The 27,123-nt window shown below is 42.2% G+C and overlaps 1 protein-coding gene and 1 pseudogene across 1 annotated transcript; one reads left to right on the top strand and one right to left on the bottom strand.

The window, feature by feature from the left end:
- Positions 1 to 9,386: 9,386 nt before the first annotated feature.
- Positions 9,387 to 12,171, bottom strand: Otud1 (OTU deubiquitinase 1). Its single transcript, XM_052728795.1, has one exon. The coding sequence runs from the start codon at positions 12,010 to 12,012 to the stop codon at positions 10,600 to 10,602; it is 1,413 nt and encodes a 470-aa protein (XP_052584755.1). The 5' UTR covers positions 12,013 to 12,171; the 3' UTR covers positions 9,387 to 10,599.
- An 839-nt stretch (positions 12,172 to 13,010) lies between these two features.
- LOC128104047 (translation machinery-associated protein 7-like) lies at positions 13,011 to 26,194 on the top strand (annotated as a pseudogene).
- Positions 26,195 to 27,123: the final 929 nt, after the last annotated feature.

The following is a 27,123-nucleotide window of genomic DNA, read 5'->3' as shown; positions in this document are numbered from 1 at the left end:
TTCAGGGTAAGCTCTCAGGGTGTCGCCATTTTGTTGTACGGTTGACCCGTGTATGCAGGAATTTTCTCTTGAGAAATAAATGCTCTTGTTTTCTCTTACGTGAGTGGCTCTCTTTTGTGAGATGATTTGCAGACCCTAACAAAGAGTTAGTTCATTCTTGTGCTTGTAAAGTATTATAGAAGTAAATATAAAATACATTCAGTGGATACACAATGTTATTTATAATTTAATACCACCACAACCTCTGAAATAGATACAGCAACTGGTTCCATCATGCAAGTGATGAAGCAAGGTCAAAGAGGTTAACCAATTTACTCAAGGTCATGCACGTGCTAAGTTCTTTAGCCACAATCTAAACCCCAGCTGACTGCTCCAAAGCAGCCCCTGGAGAGCAAAGTGATTTGTGAGGAAGATGGGATTACAACCTCTAATTATTAAATAAATAACTATTGCTGTACAGCCTGAAAGTGTACACCACATTGCACACAGTACTTTCTTCAGGCAGTCAGTATTTGTTGAATCTTTCCTTCCTACTTCCAAAAAGTGCTTTTTTTTTCTTTTTTTCTCTTTTTCCCAAGTGACTCAGCACATCAGTGTGGCTGGCCCTTGATACCTTCAGACCTAACTTGAGAGTCACTTTTCAGTAATTATAAGATATCTGAGAAAGTCAGCTTAAAAGGAGGAAAGGTTCATTTGGCTGAGTTTCTGAGGCTTCAGTCTCTGGTGGTTCACTCCAGTAGGTCTTAAAGAGAGGCAGAACATTATCTTTGGAAGTGTGTAGGGAGCAGAAGAGCTCGCATCTTGACCTTGAAGTAAGGTAGGGAGGGTCTAAGGTTCCAGTGTCCCCTTAGAACATGCTCCAATGACCTAAGTACCATAGGCCCCACTACCCAAGGTTCCCTCACTTCCTAATAGCACCGTGAGTTGGCGACCAACCCCCTTCAGCACATGAACCTTTGGGAAAAATTTAAGATCCAAACAGAAGAGGTAGATAAAACAAGACACAAAATCACAGCAGAGATGGGGTAGATGAGCTCTACGCGCCCCCCTCTCCCATTTACTGACAAGCTATTGGCAGTGGATAGGTGCTCCAAGGGTTGACCCCATACACATGCACATATGGACATCACTAACCAGAATTAATGGGTTATTAAAAAAAAAGACAGGAAGTTGTGAGGAGGCATGTTGGGAGGTAAATGGGAGTTGGAGGAGTGCTGTGGGATGTTCTGTATGGCAAATGTGTTGCTAATTAGTCAATAAATAAAACACTGATTGGCCATTGGCTAGGCAGGAAGTGTAGGCGGGACAAGGAGGAGAATAAAGCTGGGAAGTGGAAGGCTGAGTCAGAGAGACACCGCCAGCCGCCATGATGAGAAACAGCATGTGAAGATACCGGTAAGCGACAAGCCATGTGGCAAGGTATAGATTAATGGAAATGGATTAATTTAAGCTGTAAGAGCAGTTAGCAAGAAGCCTGCCATGGCCATACAGTTTGTAACCAATATAAGTCTCTGTTTACTTGGTTGGGTCTGAGCGGCTGTGGGACTAGCAGGTGAGAGAGATTTGCCCTGACTGTGGGCCAGGCAGGAAAACACCAGCTACAGAGGAGAGAGATGGGGGAAGTTATACATGAACACATTTCATTGAATAGATGTTTGAAATTCTCAAAAATAATTTTTTAAAGCAAGGCACGCTAAACAATGTAGTTACTTGTCTCTGTTCCCTAGGTTTCATAGAGACCACCGCCCTGCTCTGTGACAATACAAGGCTGCAGAGCCTTATATTTAGGATAGTTACAACTTTCTTTTTATCAACTACTTTTGATTGGTTTTTTGCTAGGAATATGCTACCCAGTTTCCATTGGGAGGGTCCTTTGTCCTCCCTAGAAAATGGGTCACTAGGTGTGTTATTATTCCCTTTGTCTGTGCCAACCCATTCATGATGATTCTTAGTAAATTTCATTTTGGAGGATTAGTCTCATTGTTAAATCCTAAGTATGACTCTTTTATATAGCCTCTTGCCCACTCAATACTTACAACAGCTTCCTCTGCTTTCCTTTCTGACGAAGTTGAAAAGAGCAAGGCTAAATCTTTTTATATATATATACAATTTTAGTAAGTTAGTAAAATTAGGTAAAAATTAGTGAGTTCACAAATATTAGCAAACAAACTAATTTTAAGCAAACCAGCCCCCACACAAGTCTTCTAAAGGAAAAGCAAGCAGAAACTCAGGAAACAGAATCAGAGAGAAAACTAAAACCAGGAATATGCTAAACAAACAAAGTCTGTAAAAAGCCTAAAAAGGAAAAAAAAAAGTTTCTAAATTGTTCTTTCTAAAGAAATACATGGCTTACATTGGACACAGATTTTTCAAGATATTTCTGATACACTACCAAAGAACAATTAAGAATAGAAGGAAATAGAAAAATAGTTTGAAAATGTGGAAAGCCTTGCATGGGTACACTTGGTACCTGACAATTATATTGTTGGGGGGTTCATAGGGAATCCTAAATCCTAATTTTACTCTCATATGAAATAACTTAGTTTTATTTGCTTCATTTACAAAAAAAACTTCAGTATTATATATCTTTGTTCATAAGATATGTGAACTCTAAGCTATTTCTATTAAGGACAGGTTTGGAAAGCCACTATTCTCTACCAGAATTCAATCGCCTTTCTTGGACAATGTCCTAAGCCACCACACACTTCCAGGCCTAATGTTCTAATGTGTGCTGGGTGCCCAACAAAGATGACAGATGTGAACGGCACCATGTTGGCTCATGAGGCTTTTCTCTCCCTCAGCAGCTAGATTCTAGGTGTGGTGGTGGTGGTGGTGACCCAGCTTTCATCATGCCTGAGGTGACAGGGCTGGAGAGTAGAGCTGCCATGCCAACCCATACTGCTCCCTTCACATCTGTTAAGAAACAGAGAAATCCATGTTTTGTCACAGCAGTTTGGCCTAGCTAGCATAACTGTCTATTCTTGTAGAGTCAAGCTGTCTTCTACATCAATGAAGTCAGCTCTTGGCAAATTGCTGTCCTCGACCAATAATACCAGCAATAAAATGAACAGATTAAAAAAAAATTGAGAAATAGTTTCTTTTTACAAAGTTCAACCTGTAGCTGAAACCTCTCTCTTCTTTGGCCTAGAAGTTGAGGTAAATTATTCCTGAGGCTTCTGCTTCAGGCATGCTGTATTTTATCGAGGCAATGAGCGTGGCTGAGAGTAAGAAATGTCATGAAAAGATTACTGCCTTTAGCTCTAGTGAGCTCTCCGCAGCAAGCCAGCTAAGGCAGTGCAGTGATGGCTGCATGAGAACTTCCTGGCTGCAGTCTTCCCCTGAGCTGTGGCATTTCCTCCTGCTTTCATCCTTATGACATCACCAGGCTTGCTCATATTTCTCTGCGAGAAACCAAAGTGTGAATGCTTCCTGTTTGTCGTTAGAACTGAAAGCCTCCTTTGAGTTTATTTGACAGATTGGCTGCACGGGTGTGACATGACACATTCGTAGAAGCTACCTTCACAATTACCTACTTTGTACAGGGCCTTAAATGGCACCTTAAAAAGCTAAGAAATGCAACCATATTCTCTCCCTCAAATTCTTCAAATTGGGAATTCTAGTTCAGGAGGAATATCAGCGCTTGGATTTAAATCAGTGTTTCAAGTACACATTACTGGTGGCGTCTCTGTATATACCCTGCCAACCCACTTGCACCCTGGGTTCAAAATTACAGTTCAAAGAATCTGGCTCAAAGCATAAAAGTGTGTGTGTTCACATACAAGTGTGCATTTTCTACTTCAATTGCTTTAAAATATCAAATGCATATACTTCTTTGGGACCATGTCATCCTTTCTTCAAATCACCATTGTTTATATTCTAATTGTCAATCATTCTAATTGTTCGATCATTTCAGTAAACAAAAGAAAAAAGTAGCTTACTCTCATGGACAGCAAGGGCTATGGAAGACTAGCTCATTTCTGGTATAGACATAATTCACACTCATTCACGAGGTATTAACAAGGACATACTCGGAGCAGTCTGCACAGTGTGATGTGGAGGAGTGAAGACTAAAATTTGCACTACTTCTAAGCTTAGTGGAGCAGTGAACTAAACATAGAAATTCATGAACAGAAAGGAGGCGATGGCAGATAGGTTCATGAATGATTACCTCTGCTAGGAAGGAAGCTGAACATTAACCAGATGTGACAAATCCGTGCTAATTTTGAGGATTACTATAGCCAGTGTTTGACATTTAAATTAGGCACTGCATGCATTCGGAGACCTCTTCATTGGCCAAACCCACAATACCATCAACAACTACCAAAGAAAAGGTAATGGCAGTGGGGGGTAAAGCTGTCTGCAGTGGTTAAAATCCTTAAAGCTTAAGCACTTGTCTCATAGGTGAGCCTCCCTGTCCCAATTTACAAAACAACAAAAACAACTAAAAACCAGTTAACTTTTAGAGTTCACTCTAATGAAGCCTAATGTCTCTAACTGATGTAGGACATCACTATGGGGAATTGGGACCAGAGAGTAGCCATTGTAGGAAACTAGAATGTTTGGAGGGGACAAGGAAGAGGGAAGCTGGTGGCAGGGGTTCCCAGGAAGCCAAAAGCCTGTGAGCACAGACACTTCTTAGCCACCCACTGAGTCTCAGAGCAGCAGACCCAATCAAGCAGGGCAATGCAGGAAGATGAAGCTGTTTTCAGTCACTGTCTAAAGGCACACAAACTCTTAAGGAATTCCATCTAAAGTAATTACTTTGCTTACCTTACATTTTTATACATAAACTGACCATTTATTTAGAAATTTCAATTGTGAGAAACAAAACAGATTAAGTTTTACAAAAGAGTGATCTGATAACAGTGAGTTCTCTCTCTGATCTATTACTCAGAGAACAATTGCTAGTGACCCACTTTCCAGCAGAGGAAATACACTGACAGTTTTGATGTGACCCATGCTACTTACCCTGGCCCCATTGATCAACTGACACAAGCGTGCTGTCAGTGTTACTCAACACACCATGCTGAAAAGAATGCCTGAGATGTGTCCAGCATATCTGGCCAGGCTCTAGAGAGGAAAGAGCAAAGCTAGAAACTGCTATAGTCTGGACTTGGTTAGGGTAGCCTCATCTAAAGCAAGCCAGACCAAGACTCTGAAACCAGGCAACACCTTCAAACTCAACACAAGTTAATCCAAGTTCTGTATTTAAATAAGTCCTTTTGGTTTAATTTCTTAAGGTATTTGAAAGGTGACACAAAGATAAATTCTATTATTTCTAAGTTCATTGATTACAGAATTCTAATACTTCAGGGATAGAGATGTAGCTCAGTGGTAGAGTGTATGTTTACCATACATGATGACCTGGTTTTCAAACCAAATGCAGTCGTTTTATAACCAATAATTTCAGTTTAAAATGCCCAGATAATTTTATCAATGACTATACTCTACTTTTATTAGAGTCAAATCATTTTAGAGATTATACCCAGGCACTAAATATTTATCAAAGCTCCTATTTCCTTCCAATTTATTCCCTCATTCAGATGCTGAGTACGTACTCTGCTAGGTATTGGGTTGGAACCTGAGGAGTCAACAGTGAACATAACATCCACTATACTTACATACACAGGGCTAAAACTGAAATACATGTATTCTGGCTTCTCAGTGACTATCTGACTTAGTCTAGATACATCTTCATATGACAACTGCTAAATGAGAACCTGTGACACACCCACTCCTGAATTGATTAGATATGTTTCTCTTAGCCAGCATTCTGTTGCTATAACTGAGCACTACAGGCAGGGTTTATTTCACAGTTCTGAAGCCTGGGGATGGCAGGTGCATCATGGCAACTGTTTCCAAAGGCCTTCTTGCTATATCAAAACACGACTGATGGTATCAACTGCAGAGCAGAGCAAGAAGCCAGACAGCTGTTTTTATAACACAGCCAGCCCCTCAATATCCCATTAATTCGCTAACCCAGTTAGCTACCAAAGATTCCACCTCTCAAAATGTCACACATGCCTGGGGACTATGTTCCTAACACATTTTCTGGGGGAGGTCCTGTTGTGGAATATTTGTGTACACACTGTAAAGATGTGTCTCTGCCTAAGGTGCCTTCTGATTGGTTTAATAAAGAGCTAAACGGCCAATAGCTAGGTAAAGAGACTAGGTGGGACTGCTAGGGAAAAGAGAGAAAATTGAGAAGAGCGACAGAGATATGCCAGCAAGACTTGGAAGAAGTTGGACAGAGGTAACCCAGCCACATGGCAGAATGTAGATTAATAGAGACAGGATAATTTAAGTTATAAGAGCTAGTTGGGGAAAAGCCTAAGCTAAGGCCAAGCTTTCATAATTAATGTCTCTGTATTATTATTTGCTGGCTGCTATGATAAGAAAGTACTACTACAAGGTCCCCAAATCATAGCACCTGCATAGAAAATTGTGCATAAGAACACTTCTTCCTGGATGCCTTTCTTGCTACCTACTTTAGTATCGTGATAAATTAAGAGAAAAATACATATTTCACTAAAGCAGTGAGATCATCTCAAGATCTTTTTTTTTATTTATGCACAAAAATCACAAAGAAAACCTTTCATCATAGGGCTGTTCACACATTCCGAAGCAGACCAATCTTGATGGTCATGGGCTCCTCAGGCATTTCGTCTCTATAAAGTGTGGTTTCGGAGGAAAGCTTTATACTAAAAAAAGTGAAGCCTGTGAACAAAGTCCAGAAAAAATGTAATGAAAGCACCCCAGGCACATGTCCTTATCTACATTGATTTAACCCTCAATCCCATTAAATACATTAAAACAGGTAAAACAGATCTCAGAGGAAACATCTGAGCAGAAAATGAACAAAAAAACTCAAATATTAGGCTTCTGCCAAAACGTAAAGTTCCCTGCAGTCTTGGATTTTAGTTAGGAATCAAATGCACATTAACCATTATTTTATCGTAGGGTTTTTGGTTACTTTTGTTCTTTTGAGGTAGGGTCTTGCTACAGATCCCAGACTGGCCTGGAACTTACTATTTAGTTCAGACAGCCTTCAGCTCAAGATCCTCCTGTCTTAATTCCCAAATAGAATTTATAAATGTGTATTATCACACCCCATTTGTATCATAGTTTTAATCTATATGCCATTTCAACAAAATATTCAAGTTAATAGTGTGATTTTTCTCACTAATGTCCCTGAAAATGCTTGTTGGGTTTATTTTACATCCTATCCTCCCCATGTTTTAGAGGGAAATAAACTCTAAGGAAACTCGCTATAACTCACAGCACCAACTGTCTCCTTCATAGAAGGTTGGGCCTCTTGGCTACTCTGCAAAGAGTAACTGAAGGAATGAATGTTTAATAAACTGATTGCTAAAATAAAGGTAAATAAGAATAAACCAAGCCAGATGGTGGTGGTGCATGCCTTTAATCCCAGCAATTGTGAGGCAGAGATAGGCAGATCTCTGAGTTCAAGGCCTGTCTGGTCTACAGAGCGAGTTCCGGGACTACACAGAAACTGTCTCGAACAGTAAAAAATAAATAAATGCATAAACAAACAAACTGAATCATCACCTACCTTTTCAGCTTTTTATGTTCTGTGCTTACTGATCCACGTTTGCCACTACTAACATATAAAACTGGCACAGCAGTAGAGAAGAAATATTAAATACAAAGGAATGACTCTACATATCCTTCTCCAAAAACAACAAAACAAGCACTAAGCCACACCGAACAAATGAGAAGGATGCAAGAAAACTTTTCAGACAACTAAAAACAAGCCTCTCATATTCAGTAGCAAATACTGTCCCTACTGACATCTCACATGAAAAAAAAAAATCACTCACCTCCAAAAATATAGAAATATATGCTTTTGAATTAACATTGCATTGGCTAAAGCTGACAATTGCCCTTGTGTATAAATACTGCACTGTATCACACTACCATGTCATCTGATCTTAGAAACTGTGTCAAAATCCTCACACTTCCCAGTGGAGACCAATGGCCAGGGATCCTGATTTGGAAACCTATTTATTTATTTATTTATTTATTTATTTATTTATTTATTTTTTTGGTTTTTCGAGACAGGGTTTCTCTGTGTAGCTTTGTGCCTTTCCTGGAACTCACTTGGTAGCCCAGACTGGCCTCGAACTCACAGAGATCCGCCTGGCTCTGCCTCCCGAGTGCTGGGATTAAAGGCGTGCGCCACCACCGCCCGGCTGGAAACCTATTTAAATCAGTAAAAGACTTAAAAAAAAAATTCAGGAACATCATCTATTCTGTTTTCTGGTGTAGGTTCTCAGCATTTCCAAAGTTCATAAAACAATAAAGCACACAAAGGGTAACTGCATAATTCAAATAGCATTTGTTTCTGACCAAATTATGTAACCAGTGAAAACAGAACAAAACTTTACCTAAAAGTTTAGGGATCTAAAATTAACATTTAAATTTCTGACAACTTTGCCTTTCCTGTGTAACCAATGTAATCCTTCCAAGCATGTTGTTACCAGATTCAGGCATCTGTAATTGTGGTCTTTAAGCAATCCACTGAAAAGTAACAAATCTAAATTAGCTATTGTTGTTCTGCAATAAACTTCACATCCAAATGATAACATACAAACAGGTGCAGTCTTTTAGTCTGTGCTGCTATAAGAAAACACTTCAAACTGGGTGATCTATAAAAGAAATTTCTCACCTTTCTAGAGGCTGGGAAGTCCACATGTTTCTTATCTGGTAAGTCAGTCCTTTACAAAGACAGTGGCCTCTAGGCATCCATCAACTGCAGAGGTCTTAAAAAGGCCTAAAGCTAAATCTTTCAGCCCTTTCATGAGGCATATTTCATTTAAGAGGCCACAGCCCTCATGACTTAATCTCTTTCCAAATGCCCCACCTAGTGGGAGTTAAATTTCAACTCATGATTTTTTAAGGGGGCATATTTATACCATAACATGCATTTTACAACTAAATCCCGTTAACACATTTTAAAGTAGATTCCCATTGCCAAGAGGAACTGATAAAGTAAATTCAGGACACTACTTTGGCTACTCTTTAATACAGGAAAGTCTAAGCCAAAAAAATGGATCACAAAGTATGACATTTAATTAGACTTGGGCTGGTGAATTGCACTTTCTTATTCATTAGCCAATAGGTACAGCTATAATTTGATAGGAATTATAATTAGAAAGAATAAGAGCAACTTCTTGAGTCACTCCACCTTTTAATATATTTCATTGAGATTTATCCTTTGAATGATACTTTCTTGTTCATGTGGGAATTTGGGAAACCTCCCAGGATTCTGGAGCATTTTCACAGGTGGAAAAAAAAAATTGTGTACACTTAAGAAAAGTTCTTAGAGACCTAGTTACTTAAAAACCACTCTACCCAGAAAGATGTAAAAGTATACATTTTATTTATCCATTCCATCAGCTGAGAACTGCTATATTGTACAAATACATTATTGTACAAAAACAATCACAAAATGTTACAAAATAAAAAAGTACAAACTTCATTACTTAATAAATACACTAAAGGTAGTTAAAAGTGGCAACATATAGATTCTTTTTTTTTTTTTTTGGCTGGAAACACTGTTTGACCCAGCAAACCATACAAGCTGTTTACATTTTTACATAATACAAGGTAAATTTTATTTTGCCTTTTGGAAGAACTTTAATATGACAGAATATTAAGACAGTAGCCTCCTGCTAAAAATAATGGCCATTCTGTCAGGCCCAGCTACTTAGGCTCATTTTTAAAAATCTTAGTTGAAACCAAGAAGCTGTATAATGCAGGAAACTGGACGTCTCACAAAATTTCATACATGTTAAACGTCTTTCCTAAGAAGTTGATGAATAAGAAGAAAACAATCAAGAGCAGCAGACAATCTAAACATCAGAGTACAGAATCATCGTTCTGCCACAGCAGACTTCTATTCAAGTAAGGCCTGTACTGTCCTTTAAAGAAAAAAAAAAAAAAAACATCGTCCCAAAGCGATCCCTTCCTTAACTGTCTTCAAAGCGGACTAGTTCTAAAAAAATAACATTTCCCCCCAAACAACAAATCCGCTTGTTTCATCAAAGTGGAATGGGCTAATCATCTGGTAACATAATGTGTCAAAATATCCATTTGAAATAATTAAGAATTGTGAAATATTTCAACAATGTAAACTACTAAATCACAAACTGAAATAAACTTCATAGAAAGCACTTCTCTGGATTATGCTTAAAGCCATTTCTCGCAATTGGAACACGTCATAGATTAAAGTACACCCATTTTTAAAAATGTGCAAAAATACATTTTTATAGAAAATAGACTACCGGGAATGAACAAATTCATACCGTGAGACATCAGCTTGCAAATTAAGTAGCGCTCACTTTATACAGCAAATTATAAATAGCAGCAGGTTCACCCAAACCTATTAGGAAACATCATTCAGGTGCCCAGCAACCTGCAGCTCTGAGAGAACATTCAAAAACTGATTAAGGCATTACACCTACAGCCAATCTACTAGGAAGTTGAAAAGTGCCATTACCCTAATGAGAGTTCGTGTGGTTTTCCCAACACAACTGATGTACGCCATTTCCCCGGCTTGTCAGGTCCTCAGACTTTTCAAGAGCATGCATTCTGTTCGATATACATTTTGGACAGGGATATGGCCATGGACTTGGCAAGTTCTTCATCGCGTTTTCTCTGCATTTGGGTTTGCTTGCACCAATTGTCATACTCTGGGTTAGGGTAGGAGTGGTCAAAAACAGCATCATAGTGTCCATTGCTGAGCCAACTGAGCCAAATACTAGGCCTTAGAGAATCCTCTGGGCCCAGATAGTGGATCATGGTAGACACGGTGGGGCTCTCCAGTCTCCCTCCAGTAGTTAAGTGTATATTCACATTCAGCATCTGCCCCATGGCCAGCAATTCGGGGTACCCGGCCCACGCCCCATCTTGGGCAGCAGCGATAATAAACTCGCCCACGTCGCCCTCAATCAGGGGGCTGAAGTGGTCGAGGTGGTCCGCGATGTAGTGCACAGTCTGCTCCCTCAGCTCCCGGTGCAGGCTCTGGTCCCCGTACACAGTCTTGCTGACAGCTCGATAGAGGCAGTTGCCGTCGGGGATGATGTGGAACCGGTACTTGTTCCTCTGCCTCAAGTACTTGTCCTGCCTCTCCACCTCGGCCAGGTACAGGGCGAGCTTCTCGTCTCTCTGATCCGCCCGGGGCGCGCCTACCGCTTCGCCCGCGCCGTTCGGGGCCGGCTCGCCGCTGCTCCGTGAGAGCGCGGCGGGTACGGGGTGAGCCTCGGCCTCCTCGGGGTCGTGCCGTCGATGCGCGTCGGTCCCGGAGGCGTCGCTGCGACCGCCCGCCCGGGGGTCCCAACCTCGGGGACTCCGCTCCGCCTGGCGCTCCTCGCCCCACGGGCCGGGGCCGGACTCCGGGCTGCCGGGGCCCGGTGCGGGGGCCCGGGGCGGGGCGGCCGCCAGGGCCTGGCGGTGCTCGCTCAGTCGCAAGTTCCTGTCGGGCACGTCGCGGGCGGCGTTCGGGGCCGCGGGCTCGTCGGGCCGGAGCAGCTCCTCCAGCAGCCAGGCGGAGGAACCGCGGCGCGGCGGCGCGGGGGCTGCGGGCGGCGGCAGCAGGAGGCGCTCGGCGCCCAGGGCCCGCACGGCGATGTGCGCCGTGGACGTGAAGTGCGGCGGCAGCGGCGGCTTGCAGCACGCGCCGGGCGGGGCGGCGGCGGCGGCGGCGGCGGTGGCGGTGGCAGTGGCGGTCCCGGACCGCTCGAAGCAGGCAGAGAAGGCGGGCATGGCGGCGGCGGCGGCGGCGGCTTCGCGGGGCTCGGTGGCCGCGGCGGGTGGGCGCTCTCCGGTATCCGGCTCCGGGGCGGCGGCGGCGGCGGGGCCGGCGGATTGCAAGGAGACCTTGAAGGTGGAGGCGGCGGCGGCGGCGGCGGCGGTGGCAGGCGGGGCGGCTGCCGTGGGGCCCGGCGTGCCCGCAGGGTAGTGGGTGCACACGCTGCTGTAGAGCTGCATGGCTGAGGCCGCCCGCGGCCCCTTATAGCTGCGAGCCCGGGTCGGGGACACACCCTCGGGCGCAGTGCCCCGGGAGCCCGAGAATAGCGCTGAGCTCAGCGCCGCGGGCCGCCGCCGCCGCCGCCGCCGCGTCAGGAGCCGCGAATAGCGCCCGGGCCGCGACCCAATTCCTGCTGCGCCACAGCGCGCGGGCGGCCAGAGGGCACCGGAGGGCGCGCGCGCTCGGCCCGGGACTCGGGCGCAGGACGCCGCCGCAGCTGTGTGCCCCGCGCCGGCCGCGGGGGGACGGTTGGAGAAGCGGCCCGCGCTGCCGAGCGCCGCCCGCCCGCGAGCAGGAGTGCGGCGCGCCGACGGTGGGAGGCGGGGCCGCGCTTGTTTACCTCAGGCCGCGCGGCCGCGTCACGTGCTCCCGCTGGAATGCGCGCCCCATTCAAGCGGGGGCCGCCCCGCCCCTAGGGGGCGGCCTCAGGGGCGTGGCCGGGGCGGGGGCTGGGCTCCGGGCATGCGCCGTGAGTGCGCTGCCAACGGGACTCCCGGGACCGGCTTGCCAGGTACCTGGGAGGCTGGTGTGTGCGGCTTGTGCTGCTGTGTGGCGCTTTGGCGGGGCCGGCGGAGATGGGAGCAGACGCGGAGGTTGGAAAAAAAAAAACACGTTTCTAAAAGCTTCCGGACTAGGGACGGAGCTCTGCTTTGAAACTTGCAGGGCCTGGGGCAATCATCAACGTCTTGAATCCCTTCCTCGGGTCCATGTGTTTAGGGCCAGTCTTCACCGTGGTCTTGCTCCCAGGCTAAGTAAGCAAAAGTCGACGCTCCTGTACCCCTAACTCAAGTCACCTGGGAAATGCACGGGAGAAAGGAAGTCGTTAAAACAGCTTTCCTCAGAATACCAAATGGCATTCCACTCAAGGCCTTTTCCAAGTAGATGCGGCTGAGGGAGGTTCACAACCTGTATTGTGGGACAACATAGAAAAATGAAAAACAGGCGCGTTTCCTTTGCAAAGGAAAGATATATATACGTATATGTATATATATACACGTATATATATATATATATATATATATATATATATACAACTTTATATCAGACTGGTACCTACTCACGGTAACAGTAGCGTTTGCTTTATTCTGAGCTTCAATCCACTGTTAAACTTAGTTTCCAGACATTCAGACTGAATTTGGAGGCTATTTCTTGGTATGGAAAAACAGCCTGTGGGTTGTGCTACATGCCACCATTCCACTGGAATGTAAGTTCCGTTTGTTACTTTGGGTCCCCTCCTTGGGGATTATTAGTCTCCTTAAAGGATTTTAAAAGAAGGAAGCTTGGGGACAATTTTATTAATGTTTGAGAGGGTAGGCAAACTGCTAATCATGGCAGGTGGCCAGAAAAGGGAGGCGAGGAAAAAGAAAAAGCCGTGCCCTTTTAAAATAAGGACTGGAAAAGGCGGGCCAGCAGGTTCAGCGATCGAGTTTGGCCAGCTGTTGGACCTGTAAGGGATGGTGTAATCCACCTATCAGGTCAGGAATGGGTGTGTTCTAAATATCATTTATGCTCCCTCTTTGGCTATTAGCCCATTGAAAAAAAATGCACACACACACACACACACACACACACACACACAGAGAGAGAGAGAGAGAGAGAGAGAGAGAGAGAGAGAGAGAGAGAGAGAGAGAGAGAGAGAGAGAGAGAGAATAGACTTTCCCCAGGGATCTACCACTAGAAGAAGAAATGGCTGAAGCCCTGGGGGCCACCAGAGAAGACACTTATTTTCTGGGGATGACATTGCAGGAGAAATTTGGAGCTGAGAGAGTGGTGGGCTTGCTAGTGTTTGATTCCATAGCTCTTGTTTGTATTTAAACCTTACCCTCATGTCAGGAGACTCAACTCCAAGGCAGGATTTGGAGATTTGGCCCTCTGTCCAGTGTGGCCTCATTGAATAAACCTCCTTTTTCTGCTTTCCAGTCCACCTTTAGTGGCCTTGTTGAGGAAAGATAGCCAAACCTGAGTTCGAACACAGGCTGTGACCGGTAATTCTGGTAATAGTAGCTTTACAGAAAAGTGAGAAAGCCCACAGTGTTCACAGAAGCATGCCTGGTATCTTCAAGTAAACGGTGCAGAAGAGGAAGTTGCCCTTTTCTGAAAGAGCTCAGAAAAGCAGGAAGGCCAGGGTCACCGTGCTCTTAGCAAGAGCCTGGCTGGTTGCAGTGTGGGTGAGGTCTTCTGGGAAGGAAAAGCATATTAGTAAGAGAATCATTATCCCTCCTCTTCCCCGTTGTAATATAGCTTAGTCTGTTGTGCCTCCACCCCGGGTTAGACGCAGAATTTTCTTACTCTATTCTTTTGACCGGGAGAAAGTGGCTTTGTCTTAATGCTCCTCAAAAAAAAACTTCCACCTTTTACATGGTAATTTAAATCATAAAGAGGCACTTCCCTTTCTAGGTGTGTGGTGTGTGTTTTGGGGGAGGGGGAGTTCTAAAGTCCACGAGGGAGGGTTCATCCCAATGGCCTTCCAGCTTGCTAATATCTATCTAGATTCTGAACACAGTGAGTGAAATGATCATCTCATATAGCAGGCTTTTTTGGACAGCCAGCCCCCAAATCATGACACACAGACTTATTAATTATGAAAGGTTGGCCTTAGCTCGGGTTTATTTCTAACTAGCTCTTAGAACTTCAGTTAATCCATCTCTATTAATCTACATGCTGCCACATGGCTCCTGACTTTTACCTCTCCTATTGCATGTCCTGCTTCCTGTGAAACAGGCTGGTGGCTCACCTTTCTTCCTCTTCAAGTCCTCTCTGTTCCCAGAAGTCCCGCTTAACCTCTTCTTGCCTAGTTATTGGCCATTCAGCTTTTTATTAAGCCAATCACAGTGACACATCCTCACCCAGTGTAAAGGAATATTCCACAACAATCCTGCTCTAGCACAGTACTAGGCACACGATGGAGCTGATATTTACTGAATGAAGGAATAAATGGAAAATAAATTCTGAAATTATTCAGACAGTGAAGAAGTCAAAATTGGTATGTAGGTCTCTTGGCTCTAGCCAGGGCTTTCAAGGACATGCTAGATACTCAGGATTATCAAATGTTTCAACCTGCTAGGTGAATTCATTGAGGAGAAAGTAAATGACTGCCATTAGAAGGAAGACTAGATTTTGCCCCTGACTTATTGGGGATCCATTGTTTTGCTTTTAGGCATGTTGCTCTAAACTCAGCCTTCAGCTTTTCTGTAACTGGGGTGGTGAAACAAGAAAATACTGTTGACAGGATAATCTTCAATTAATATTTACTGAGTACCAGTGTGTGGCTAGCAGGGCTAGTCAACATAACACGAGCCTGAGGGAGATAAGGAAAATATGAAAACTCAAATCTTCAAGTAATCTGTGGCAACAAGTTGAGGTAAACACAAGAAAGCAAAACAGTGTGCCAAGTCCCTTGGAGACAGGTGTTGGGTCTAGGTGCCAGTTAGGAAGAGGCACAAAAACTAAAAGGTCTAAGCCTTGACATAGGGCCTCGCTTTCGCCTTTGGCTCACATGAGTATGGTACACTGGGCTAAACTGTATATTCATTTTGGGGACCAATAGTATACATAGAGCACCAGAAAGGCAGCCCTGGGGATGAGAGAACTAATGATTCCATCCTGGAAAGTTACCTGCCTAGAACATTATGTGCAGAAAAGTAGCAGAAGTTTAGAAAAAACAAGATTCTAAACTAGAACTTGTTCTTTAATACACTAGAAAAACAGGAAATGTTAGCAGTTATCAGCCAGAAACCCAGTGTGTTTGCTTACAGACACATTGGATAAGGTGTTCATCAAGGAGCATTTACTGAGTACCAACTATGCTGCCAGTTACAGGGGACTCAGATATGAAGTCTCTCATGCTTTCCAGACAGCCACAACCAGAAGTATATTTATAAAACATAATCCTAATACATTTTTCTTACGACACATACACTAAGAACTTCCAGCTCAGTGTTTCTTACCTTCCCCAATAAAATGAGACTTCAAAAACACTGCAAGCATTCATCTATTTCCTCGTTTATCATTTCTTTGTAAGCCTACTATGGAATAAGATGGTGGACCCAAACTTCTAAATCCCAAAACTTACCATGAACCTACAATCATGCAAGAGCCTCATGCTACTTAAATATGGGTCATTGCCATATAATTCATAGTTAAAAAATTAAATTAATACATTTATTGTTGTAATTTTGTTGTAAACATTTATGTTACTTTATGTGTATGTATATGCCATGTGTGTTAATGCCTGTGAAGGCCAGAAGAGGGGAATCAGATTCCCCCTAGGGCTGGAGTTGGAGTTGATAGTGACCCACCAGACCTTGGTACTGGGTACCACACTGGAGTCCAAACCACTTGGCAATCTTTTCAACCCCTCAACTGATTTTTAACCAGTATGTCAAGACAATACAGTAAAGAAAGGATTGGATATCTACATGCAACAAAACAAGTTAGATTTCCTGTCTTATAACATGCACAAAAATTAAAATCCCAAAGTGTTGTGTGATATTTGTACACTGTATGAAGACATATTGCTGTGATTGGTATAATAAAGAGCTGAATGGCCAATAGCTAGGCAGGAGAGGATAGGCAGGATTTCTGGCAGAGATAGAGGTCAGAGGGATGAATCTAGGCATGTGAAAGTCTCCAGTCAGACATGAAAGGATCAATATGGGCAGCACAAAGATGAGGTGATGAGTCATGTGGCAGAACACAGATTAATATAAATGGGTTAACTAAATTATAAGAACTAGTTAGGAATAAGCCTAAGCTAAGGCCAAGAATTCATAATAAGAAGTCTCTGTGTCATAACTTAGGAACTGGCTGTCAGTACAAAGACTCATATTAGTTGGCACCCAATGTGGGGCACATAAATCCACATAGGGCCTGAGAAAGCTATAAAATAAAATAAGCTCCAAATGCAGAAGATGCAGCTTCTTGGCAACCGTAGTATCCCTGGTAGATAAGGCGTACAGAAGCAGAGGGAAAGCACAGGCTGCGGTGGCTTTGGTTCCACTCCTGTGAAAGCATCCATTTGCTAAGACTTAGACACTGTATTGCTGTGTTGATGTAGGAGTAGTGTTCAAGACCCTGTGAACAAAGCCAGATAGACCAGTGAGGAGCTGAGAGGACGTATGCATGTTGCCTTCCCCGTAAATAGCCTTAGCTGTCATATCCTAGTGGAAAATACTGTGGGGTAGGAACACTGAGACCTGGTTATAAATATTATGCCTTTATTTTTGGCTAGAGAAGAGTTATTTTTAGTCTAGATCTAATCATTTTCATACTCTTACCTGAAAGACTCACAGAAGTGTCAAGTGCTATGCATTGTAACTTGTTTTTTAAATGTTACCTGGCACTGTGTATGTTAATGTAAAACAATGTTAATTTACTCAAACTTTCAGTTTGTACTGCCTGGTATGTCTGTGTAGGAAGCCAATTTTTGTGTATTTGTTACAGTTTCAGGTTATTTATATTTGATGTTTTGTAAATGCAAACAACAAATATACAGTACTTATGGATCAAATAAATGGTGTCTGCATACTTGTTATCCAAGAAAGAAAGAAAGAAGGAAGGAAGTATGGCTCTTTTAAGAGGTTATGCTGTGCAGCTGAGTATTTGAGCAGCCAACACTGGGTACAAACGCCTGCAGTATGTGGACACAACAAATCCCAGAGCTGGGGTAAGTAAATGAGGTGTGGGCTGGTACCCACTGGCTTGAGGCTAGGCTCTCACTGAATTGAGGGGGTCAGAACCAGTCACAAGAGCCATGTAGGAGTAGCCTAGCAGTTTAAAATTTGGCTCACATGGTCAGAGAAAGTTGCAGATGAACAGAAAGCCAGGTCCAGACACAGAAAACCTCTAAATAGGTACAAATGCTTCAAAAGGTGTGTAAGTGCTGAAGAAAGAAAAGAAAAAGGCTATTATAGTCATAAAAATGGTTAAAAATAATACAGTCTTTAAAGAGAGAGTAAAGTAATATAAAAACCATAAGTCACATAAGGATGTGAAATACACTGGGTGTCTGGATCCTGTGTGATGCTTTGTTGACTTTGAATTTTTTAAAAGTTAATGAACAAAAAAAGTGCTCCTGAGCAATATTGGATCATGGAGAAAACTGCTGAATTAAACTAGCCTATACATTTTAAAGATATCTTAACTTCAGAATAAAAGTCAGGAAATGTGTTGCATTGGGGGAGAGGTTATGCCTTTGTTTCCACAGGAAACTAAAAGCTATGAACTTCTTCAAAATTAATAAAGATCAGATTTGATCAGGGGAGACCTGAGGATCTTGGCTACAGGAAAGACTACAAGACACGTGATGTATATGCTGATCCCTCTATATGGGAACAGCTCTGAAACTGGATGAGTCATGATAAATCTTGTTAGCTACAGAGTCCTTATGACTATATTATTACATACCATTCTTTCATATGGCATGGATAAGGTTTTGGTTATACAGTCCAAACAGGCTTATAAAGTTGACAGATGACTTTTACCTTCTCAAACAAAAAACAGAAAGCCATCTTTAGCTGACTTGTGCACACAGCACATTTCCTACTTGTGTTAATGCAGATATGTATGCTACCTTTAAAAGTTTGTGTGTTTTCAGAACAAAAGGACCAGACACCAATAAAGACAAGTAGCTGAGGCGATCAAGCCTCTTAAAATGCTTCTGTTGCAGTTTCCTCAAAATTCTGCATCAAGAACAATTTCAAAGCTGCGAGTTGACATGGTCCAACCTCACACACTACTCCAGCCAGGACTTCAGATAGTCTCTGCACATTTCCCATCACACAGGGACTAAACAAAAAATAATACAGCTAGCTCTCCCAAGACTTGACTATTATCTCAATCTTTTCAGGCTCCCCTAGAGATGCCATTGCCCCTAGACAAGAGGAAGTAGAGAATATGGTGCCCACATTCCCAAGAGGTGGGGTGGGTGGTTTTTGGTCGTTTAATGGATTATGGATGTTTGTTAACATTTAGGGGGGTTGGTTGCAAGTTGTTGTTGGTCATGGTCAGGGAGAAAGCTGAGCAAAGGAGATTTGATTCAGCGATTTCGTTCTGAAGGTAAACAGGTGGGGATATAGTATAGAAATTATAGGGGAAAGGGTAGATTATTGAATCTACTTTTAAACTAAAAAGGCAATTGCTCATCTCAAATATTTTACATTGGTATGGATTTTGTATATCAATACAATTTTGAGTTATTTTCGTTAGAACATGCTGTATGTATTTTTCTACTCTTATTTAAGGTATTTTTTGTATATTGATAAAAATGTAAGGTTATTTTTGTTATACTGTATTTTTCTACTCTTGTTTACGGTATTGTACCAATGCAGCTGATTTAACAATGTACTGTAAATATCTAGTCCATCAAATTTATAATTACAAACTCTTTAGGATAATAAGAAATGCAGGTTAGTATTTAGTCATCTATAACAATCAAATTTGTGACCATGTTAGGTATGTTTCCAAGGTCAAATGGAGATATATTTTAGATAGAGATCTTCAAACACTTCAGAGACCTACAGGATATATCATTTAAGATGTTTTAATAACCTAAGACTTTTCATGACAGTGAGACACATCTGCTCCTAGCAGCAACAATTTATTTCAAAAAAGGATGATAGACATCAAAGAACCTCCAGTTGAAGTTTGCTTTCAATGTGACAAAGCTTGCCATTTGGGCAAGAAACTGCCCTTGCCTCACCTGCTGACAGTATGCTGTACAAATTGGACAAACAGGACACAAAAAAAGGCAGCTGCCAAACTTTGCTAAGACAAGGTAGGACAGTCCTTCAAAATTCCTCCTTCACAGAAAAGTCACATGTTCTAGGCCTTTCAGCCGATGATGGGTGCCCCAATGTTGCAGAGGAACCTTGGATGGCTGTCCAGGCAGCCAGCTGTCTTTGTCATTTCAATAGTTTTTGAAGTTGTTTGCTCTATACTTCCTGTTTACTTGGGTAGTATTATATCCCTCTCAGGTCTCTGATGGGGTTGAAGACTAGATACTTATAGTTATAATTTTCCTCAGTTATGATGGAAAGCAAACTAGTTACAAAACTTTGGACTCACAAAGAGAGGATAGATAATGGAGTATTTTCTGTGAATTTGCTAAATACTAATGGACTGGATATTATGAATGTATTTCTTACTTGATAATTGTTCTTAATGTATGTAGTTTTACTATGCTAGAGTTAAAACCTTTCTTTTTTTATTTAGATAAAAAAGGGAAATGTTGTGGGATATTTGTCCATTGTGTGAAGATGTATTACTGTGATTTGATGGAATAAAAAGCTGAATGGCCAATTGCTAGGCAGGAGGATAGGCAGGATTTCTGGCAGAGAGAGAGGAAGTCAGAGGGATGAATTTAGGCTCATAGGAGTCACCAGCCAGAGTGGGAGGAAGCAGGATCAGCTGCAGGGAGATTAGGTAGCTAAGCCACATAGCAGAATATAGATTAATATAAATGGGTTAATTTAAGTTATAAGAGCTATTTAGGAACAAGCCTAAGCTAAGGTTGAACATTCATGATTAATAAGAAGTCTCCGTGTCATTATTTGGGAGCTGTCTGTTGGTACAGAGAAAGACTTGTTACACCAAAGGCAAGAGCTAAGATTATAAAAATCCTTAGAAAAAATGTTTGGCCTAATTCCTCATAGCTGTGAGTTAAATAATAGTTTCCTAGTTCTGATGCTAAAAGCATTAACAACAAGAGCAAACTATAGATATTTTGGGTCTCATCAAAAATTGAAACACTGTGATTCAGGGCATGTCATAAAGAAATCATAAAGATTAGGAAAATGTATTTACTTACAAGTCATATATCTAATAAAGGACTTGTATCCAAAATATATGTATATAGAAGTTATGTAAGACAACAGTAAATTTTTGAAACCTAGTCTTTTTCTTTTTTCTTTTCTGAGACAGGATTTCTCTGTGTAGCCCTGACTGTCCTAGAACTCATTCTGTAGACCAGGCTGGCCTCGAACTCAGAGATCCATTTGCCTCTGCCTCCCAAGTGCTGGGATTAAAGGCATGTGCCACCACCACCACTACCACCAGGCCAAAACCCAGCCAATAAACACGCAAGATTCTCAGTATCACTGGTATTCAGGAATATAAATTGGAACTCCAATAAGACATACTTCATACTTACCAAGATGGTTACAAAAACCAAGCTAGGCAGAGTGTGGCGGTATAAACAAATAAATCCAGCCTTTGGAAGATCAAGGATCTTGAATCAGAGGCTAATCTGATTTAGAGAGGGAGATGTAAATCATTGGCAGAAATAGGGATGATTTGGGGGAAGGTGTTTAAAAGTATAGTGCCTGCCCATTATAGTCAAGACCTTAAGCTCTAGAATCCAGCATGGCACAAAAACATAACAAAAGTAGAACTGAAAGCTTCTAGAATCCATATGGTGCATTGCTTTTGAGATAAAATTTTGTATACATTTTGAAAAGCATTTTGACAGTCCTATAAAGGGTAACTATATTAATTTATTTTCTACTATTATAACCAAATATCTGAGTTTGGATACTTCACATATATACATATGTGTGTATATATATAGCAGTTTAGCTGTGGTGTGATGGCCATGAGGCTGCCCAGAACATCATCCCTTCATCCACTGGTACTGCCAAGGTCATCCCAGAGCTCTATGGGTAGGTCACTGGCGTGGCCTTCCCTAGTTCCTACCCACAGTGTGTCTGTTGAAGATCTAACATGCCACATGGAGAAAGCTGCCAAGTAGGATCGTATTAAAAGGTGGTGAAGCAGGCATCTGAGGATGCAGTAAAGGGCATCCTGGGCTCCACTGAGGACCAGGTTGTCTCTTAGGACTTTAATAATGATGCCCACTCTCCCACTTTTGATGCTGGAGCTGTCATTGCTCTAATGACAACTTCATAAAGCTCATTTCCTGGTGTGACTATGAATATGGCTACAGCAACAGTGTGGGGGACCTCATGGTCTACTTGGCCTCTAAGGAGTAAGAAGCCCTGAACCACCCACCCCAGAAAGAATGTGTGAAGAAGAGGGAGGTTCTCAGCTGCTGAGGAGTCCCTGTCCCAGCTCATCCCCCAACACTGAGCATCTCTCCTCACAGTTCCATCCCAGACCCCCAGAAGAAGGGGAGAAGGAGGATGGTATGCTTAGGGAGCCCTACTCTCTTGAATACCATCAATAAAGTTTACTGCATGCGCGCGCGCGCACACACACACACACACACACACACACACACACACACACACACAAGAAAAAGAAAGTTTACTTGAGTCACAGTTGTAGAGGGTCAAAGGCACAGAACCAGCATCTACACATCTATGATGAAGGTTTTTCCTATGACAGATGGCCTCACAATGGCCATAGGGGAGGAAGTCATCCCATGGCAACAGAGGAAACCAGGTTAAGATGATGAGGGTGGCAGTAATTCAGCCACCAGTAATTCTCAGCCGGCCCCACCCCTCTGGACGTCATCACTCTGAGGTCCAATCTCCCAGCACATGAAGCCTAGGGGAACATACTCAAACCAGAGCAATTACTCAGACATTCTGCTCCCAGAGAAATGAAAACATATGTATCCATATTACAGCTTGTCTATCCACGTTCACAGTCATATTATTCATAATAACCATAAAGTAGAAACAGCCAAACTATCCATCCACCAAAGAGCAGATAAACAAAGCGTGACGTAGGCACATGATGGGATTTTAAGTCAGTCATAACTAGAACAAGGTACTAACACATGCTATATGAATGAACCTTGAAAACGTAATGAACCTTGAAAACATGAATGAACATTAAAAACATACCATGTTCATTACATTTCTCATATCTTATTCAGGAAAGAAGAGTTGGTTTTGTCTTTGGATTTGAAAGCATCCAGTCCAGGCCATCGTGGTGGAGAAGGCAGGGAAGTATAAGGAGGCTGGTCACACTGAATCTGCAGGGTCGAACCACAAAGTATTCATGTTTGGTGCTCATCTTGCTTTCTCCAGTTTTCTTTCTTGTTCAGTCCAGGACCCTAGCTTATGAGATGGCCCCAGGCATATTCATGGTAGACCAAGATAGAAAGGAGAATTTTATGGGGACAGGAGAAGGGAAAGGAGTCCCCTGACCCCCAGATCCAGTTATAGCCTCTCATCAGCAAAGAGCAAGAATTCCAGCATTAACAAGTGCTTAAAGCCTTTTCTCCTCTTTAGCTATAGCCTGAAGTTTTCCAGGAAACTCATGAGAGAAACTCCATTTACAGGGAAAAGATACATGTGAAGCCCCTTGTGCAGCCTGGGTGGCTTCTGTTTTTATCAGATTGCATTTCCATCCAAGGCATCCCTAGAGCACCTCATTTGTTAAAAGAAAGAAAAGAAGAAAGTTTCTTAGCTGCTTTTTGAGATGTAACTTGAGAGCCATCAAAATGGTAGACTATGTATGGGCACTGCTAAGACAATCCATAGCTCCCTTTCTGGAGGTGCTGGTCCCCACACTCGGGCAGGTCTTATTTTGTACTCATCTCTTCTTTCAGAAGCCTGCACCCATGCTCTTGGTGTGTCTGACCTGAGCACCTCTCTATCTCCAAGACTCCTGTCTAAACAATCTATTCAGTTCACAGTCCAGCCCTGCTTCATAAACTGCCTAATCCTGAAACTGGTCTACATCAAACACATGAATCCTGGTTTTTCCTGAGTCACAGTCCCAACAAACTAGGGGAATATGTTAGGGGTCACAGTGTCCCTGTCCCACCACTGACAGTTCTTCCTCAGTCAAGCCTCTCCAGAAGCACCCTCACAGACATAACCAGAGCTGTGTCTCCCTGCAGTCAAGCTGTCAGTGAGATTAACCCTCCCACATTATGTGAAATAAATCACATGCAAAATGCTACTTATTGCATAGTATCACTTATATAAAATGCATCACTTAAAGGAAAAAAATCCATAAATCAGCACCCTATGTTTGATCCCTAGCTCTGGAAAGAAAAAAAAGGGAGATGGGAAGGAAGGAAGGAAGGAAAGAAGGGAGGAAGGAAGGAAGGAAAAAGGAAGGAAGGAAAGAAGAAGGAAATAGTGGTGGTCAGGGGCTAGGTAAGGCAGTAACGCAGACTAATTACTAATGTTTCTTTTGGAGGTGGTGGAAATGTTTGGATTCTAGATTATTGTGCTGACTAACACACTCTGTGAGAGAGTAAAGAGATGGCTCAGTGGTTAGGAGCACTTGTTGCTCTTGCAGAATACTCAGGTTCAGTTCTCAATACTCACATGGTGATTCACAACCATCTTTAACTCCAGTCCCATGGGATCTAATGCCCTCTTTTGACCTTCATATACAGGCAGCACACTCATACACATAAAATAAATCTAAAAATAGTTTAAAAAGTATTTTAAAACCATTGTATTACACTTTTTAGAGTGACATACTTTATGGTGTGTGAATTATGCACTTTGAGTCAGTATTGTGACCAGTGCTGGGAAGGAAGGGATATTTCTCATCTATAAACATCTCAGCACAACACTCAGACATTACTGTGTAAATTGTAGAAAGTTTTATGTACTTTTCTGGTAGATTCATGATACTCTGCGTGTCTGCTTTAAATGTAATGGTTAAAACAATAAGCAACAGGACATAGTGACACATGCCTATAATTTCAGGACTTGGAAGGCAGAGGCAGAAGAATTATTGTGAGTTTGAGGCCAGCCTGGGATACAAAGCAAAACCCTGTCTCAAGCCCACCTCTGCCTTCCCAAAATAATACTATAACGGAGTTAAAGCTTTCTGAAACCAAATTATTTATGCTCAGGTAGAATGAATATTTAAAGAGCTGCAATGTTGAAATTCTATTTGGATTTATAATTTTGCTTTTCCTCATACATTTTTAGTAGTCTTTGTTCTTTTAATATTCTATCTCAGAAACAAAATCCTTCATTTTTAGAGGGGAGGATCACATCACAAAACTTCTGGAAGTAGTTCACAAAACACCTTTAATTAGATAAAGATAAAGAATGAATCAAACTGAAGATGTTATATATCATAAGTTATGGGTGAAAGACTTGTGGGTTTTTTCTTACTATCCTAAAAATTCATTCATGAAAACATTAAATCTGAAAAATCCATGGCCCAATGTTTGCATCATAGTTACCCAGATCATCTGGGGAGACCTGGATTTCTGTGGATGAGCCATTATGCTCATGTCAAGGCTGCCAATACGCTGTACCAGCCCCTGGCGTTACCACCAGACCCGTGGTCTGCTACTAGCCATCTCCACATTTATCTGTCACATGACCGTGAAAGGACCCAGTTCTGTCACTATTCCTCAGACATGATGGCTGGGATGTGATCAATGATGACTCCTGGCCCAAACTTTTCTTCAACTTGGCAGAGTGAACTTGGCTCCTGGCTTCTCTTCGGTGGCTCAGAGCTGCCTTGAACAGAATTCATGGTCTCCTTTAGATCTGAGGAAGACACCACCGAAAATAAACATGTAAAGAAGTCAGGACATAGGAAGCTCTTGATAATTATCTCCTGAATGCTGTCAAATCGAAACAGAACATAGGCAGCAAAGGCAAGCCTCCTGGTAAACAATGTGTGAAGAATATATGCTCATCCTTAGAAAGCATTCTGTAGAACTGACAGTCGAACTCAATAAATAAGAGACCTCATAATGTGCAGACACCTTAACAGTTCTCTGGCTCGTCTACCATGGCTGACATGCCACTGGCAAGAAGTGACATTTCCAGAAAATGTGAAAGCTACTCAACTATTTTAACCTCCAGGTTCTTCTCAAACTGAATTTTTAAAAACATTGCTTGGGAGGGTCTGGTGAAGGGGCTGTCTGTCGGCGCCATGTCAGGCTGCAGAGGTGGCAAGAGGAAGCCCCTGAAACAGCCCAAGAAGCAGGCTGAGGAAATGGACGAGGAAGACGAGACTTCCGATCAGAAACAAAAAGAGGAGAAAAGAAACCGAGGAGCCAAATGCCCAGGCCGTGGGCAAGGGACCCATGGCCACAAGTGGAATTAAGAAATCTGGCAAAAAGCAAGCTGTTCCTCATATCTGAGATGACGGTGAGCCTCTTCCATTCCTATTTAAACATCTGGATGCCCTGCCATAGCATCTTTGCCATCTATAGTTAGAATGAAGTGTTATCCTGGAACCTGTTGTACGTTGTAGTAAACTTTTGTAGTAATAATAATAATAATAATAATAATAATAATAATAAATAATACAATGGTTCATTGTCAAAAGAAATTACTTGAATAACTTTAATCCTGTGCTAAAGATAAAAATCCTATTTTTAAAATCTGTTTTATTTTATTATTATTTTTGTTTGTTTTTTGAGATAGGATTTCCCTGTGTAGCCCTAGCTGTCCTGGATCCTACTTTGTAGACCAGACTCACCTCAAACTCACAGAGATTCACTTGCCTCTGCTTCCCGAGTGCTGGGATTGAAGACGTGCCACTACCGCCCAGTGAAAATCCTATTATTTAATGATCTCGCAACTCTAGGAAATTTAAATCAAGTAATACTAACAAATTAAATAATCTGCAAGTTTTTGTTTCAGCCTGAGTTTTCTTTTCTTTTTCCCTTGAGATAGGTTCTTGTCATATAGCCCATGCTCGTCTTGAACTTCTGATCCTCAAGCTGTAGTGTCTTGATTGATGGAATTGCAACAATCACGATGTTAGAATATACATGTATAAAAGGTAAAGATTGTAGCAGGCTGTCATATATGATATATCAAGCATTTATCATTATTTCCCAGCATTGGGAATATTCAAAATCATTTAGTACTGAAATACACAATTTTGAAGAGTACAGTTTTGAGAAAAACATGCATGAATCTTGAACAACCATAGCTAGCATGTTGATGACTTTTTCGTTACTGTGTAAATGTGAAGAAACAATGTAAAGGAGGAAAATTTGATTTGAACTAATGACTTCAGAGGTCTTAGTCTATCCTGGAAGAGAGCAGCTGACATCATGGCATTCAGAAAGCAAGAGATGATGCTCTATTAAAGGGCCTTAAAAAAATTCCATCAGAGGTCCCCCAACCAAGAGGATGGTGCCACTCACATGCAGAACAACCTTT

This window comes from Peromyscus californicus, unplaced genomic scaffold (assembly GCF_007827085.1).
Source record: "Peromyscus californicus insignis strain IS unplaced genomic scaffold, ASM782708v3 Scaffold_8__1_contigs__length_139910024, whole genome shotgun sequence".
Classification (NCBI taxonomy): domain Eukaryota; kingdom Metazoa; phylum Chordata; class Mammalia; order Rodentia; family Cricetidae; genus Peromyscus; species Peromyscus californicus.
Note: the sequence above shows the minus strand (reverse complement) of the source record. Positions and strands in the feature narration are given on the sequence as shown.

What these genes read in the sequence shown, in the direction of transcription:
- Otud1 (XM_052728795.1), bottom strand. Translation starts at nt 12,012, where the DNA reads ATGCAGCTCTACAGCAGCGTGTGCACCCACTACCCTGCGGGCACGCCG.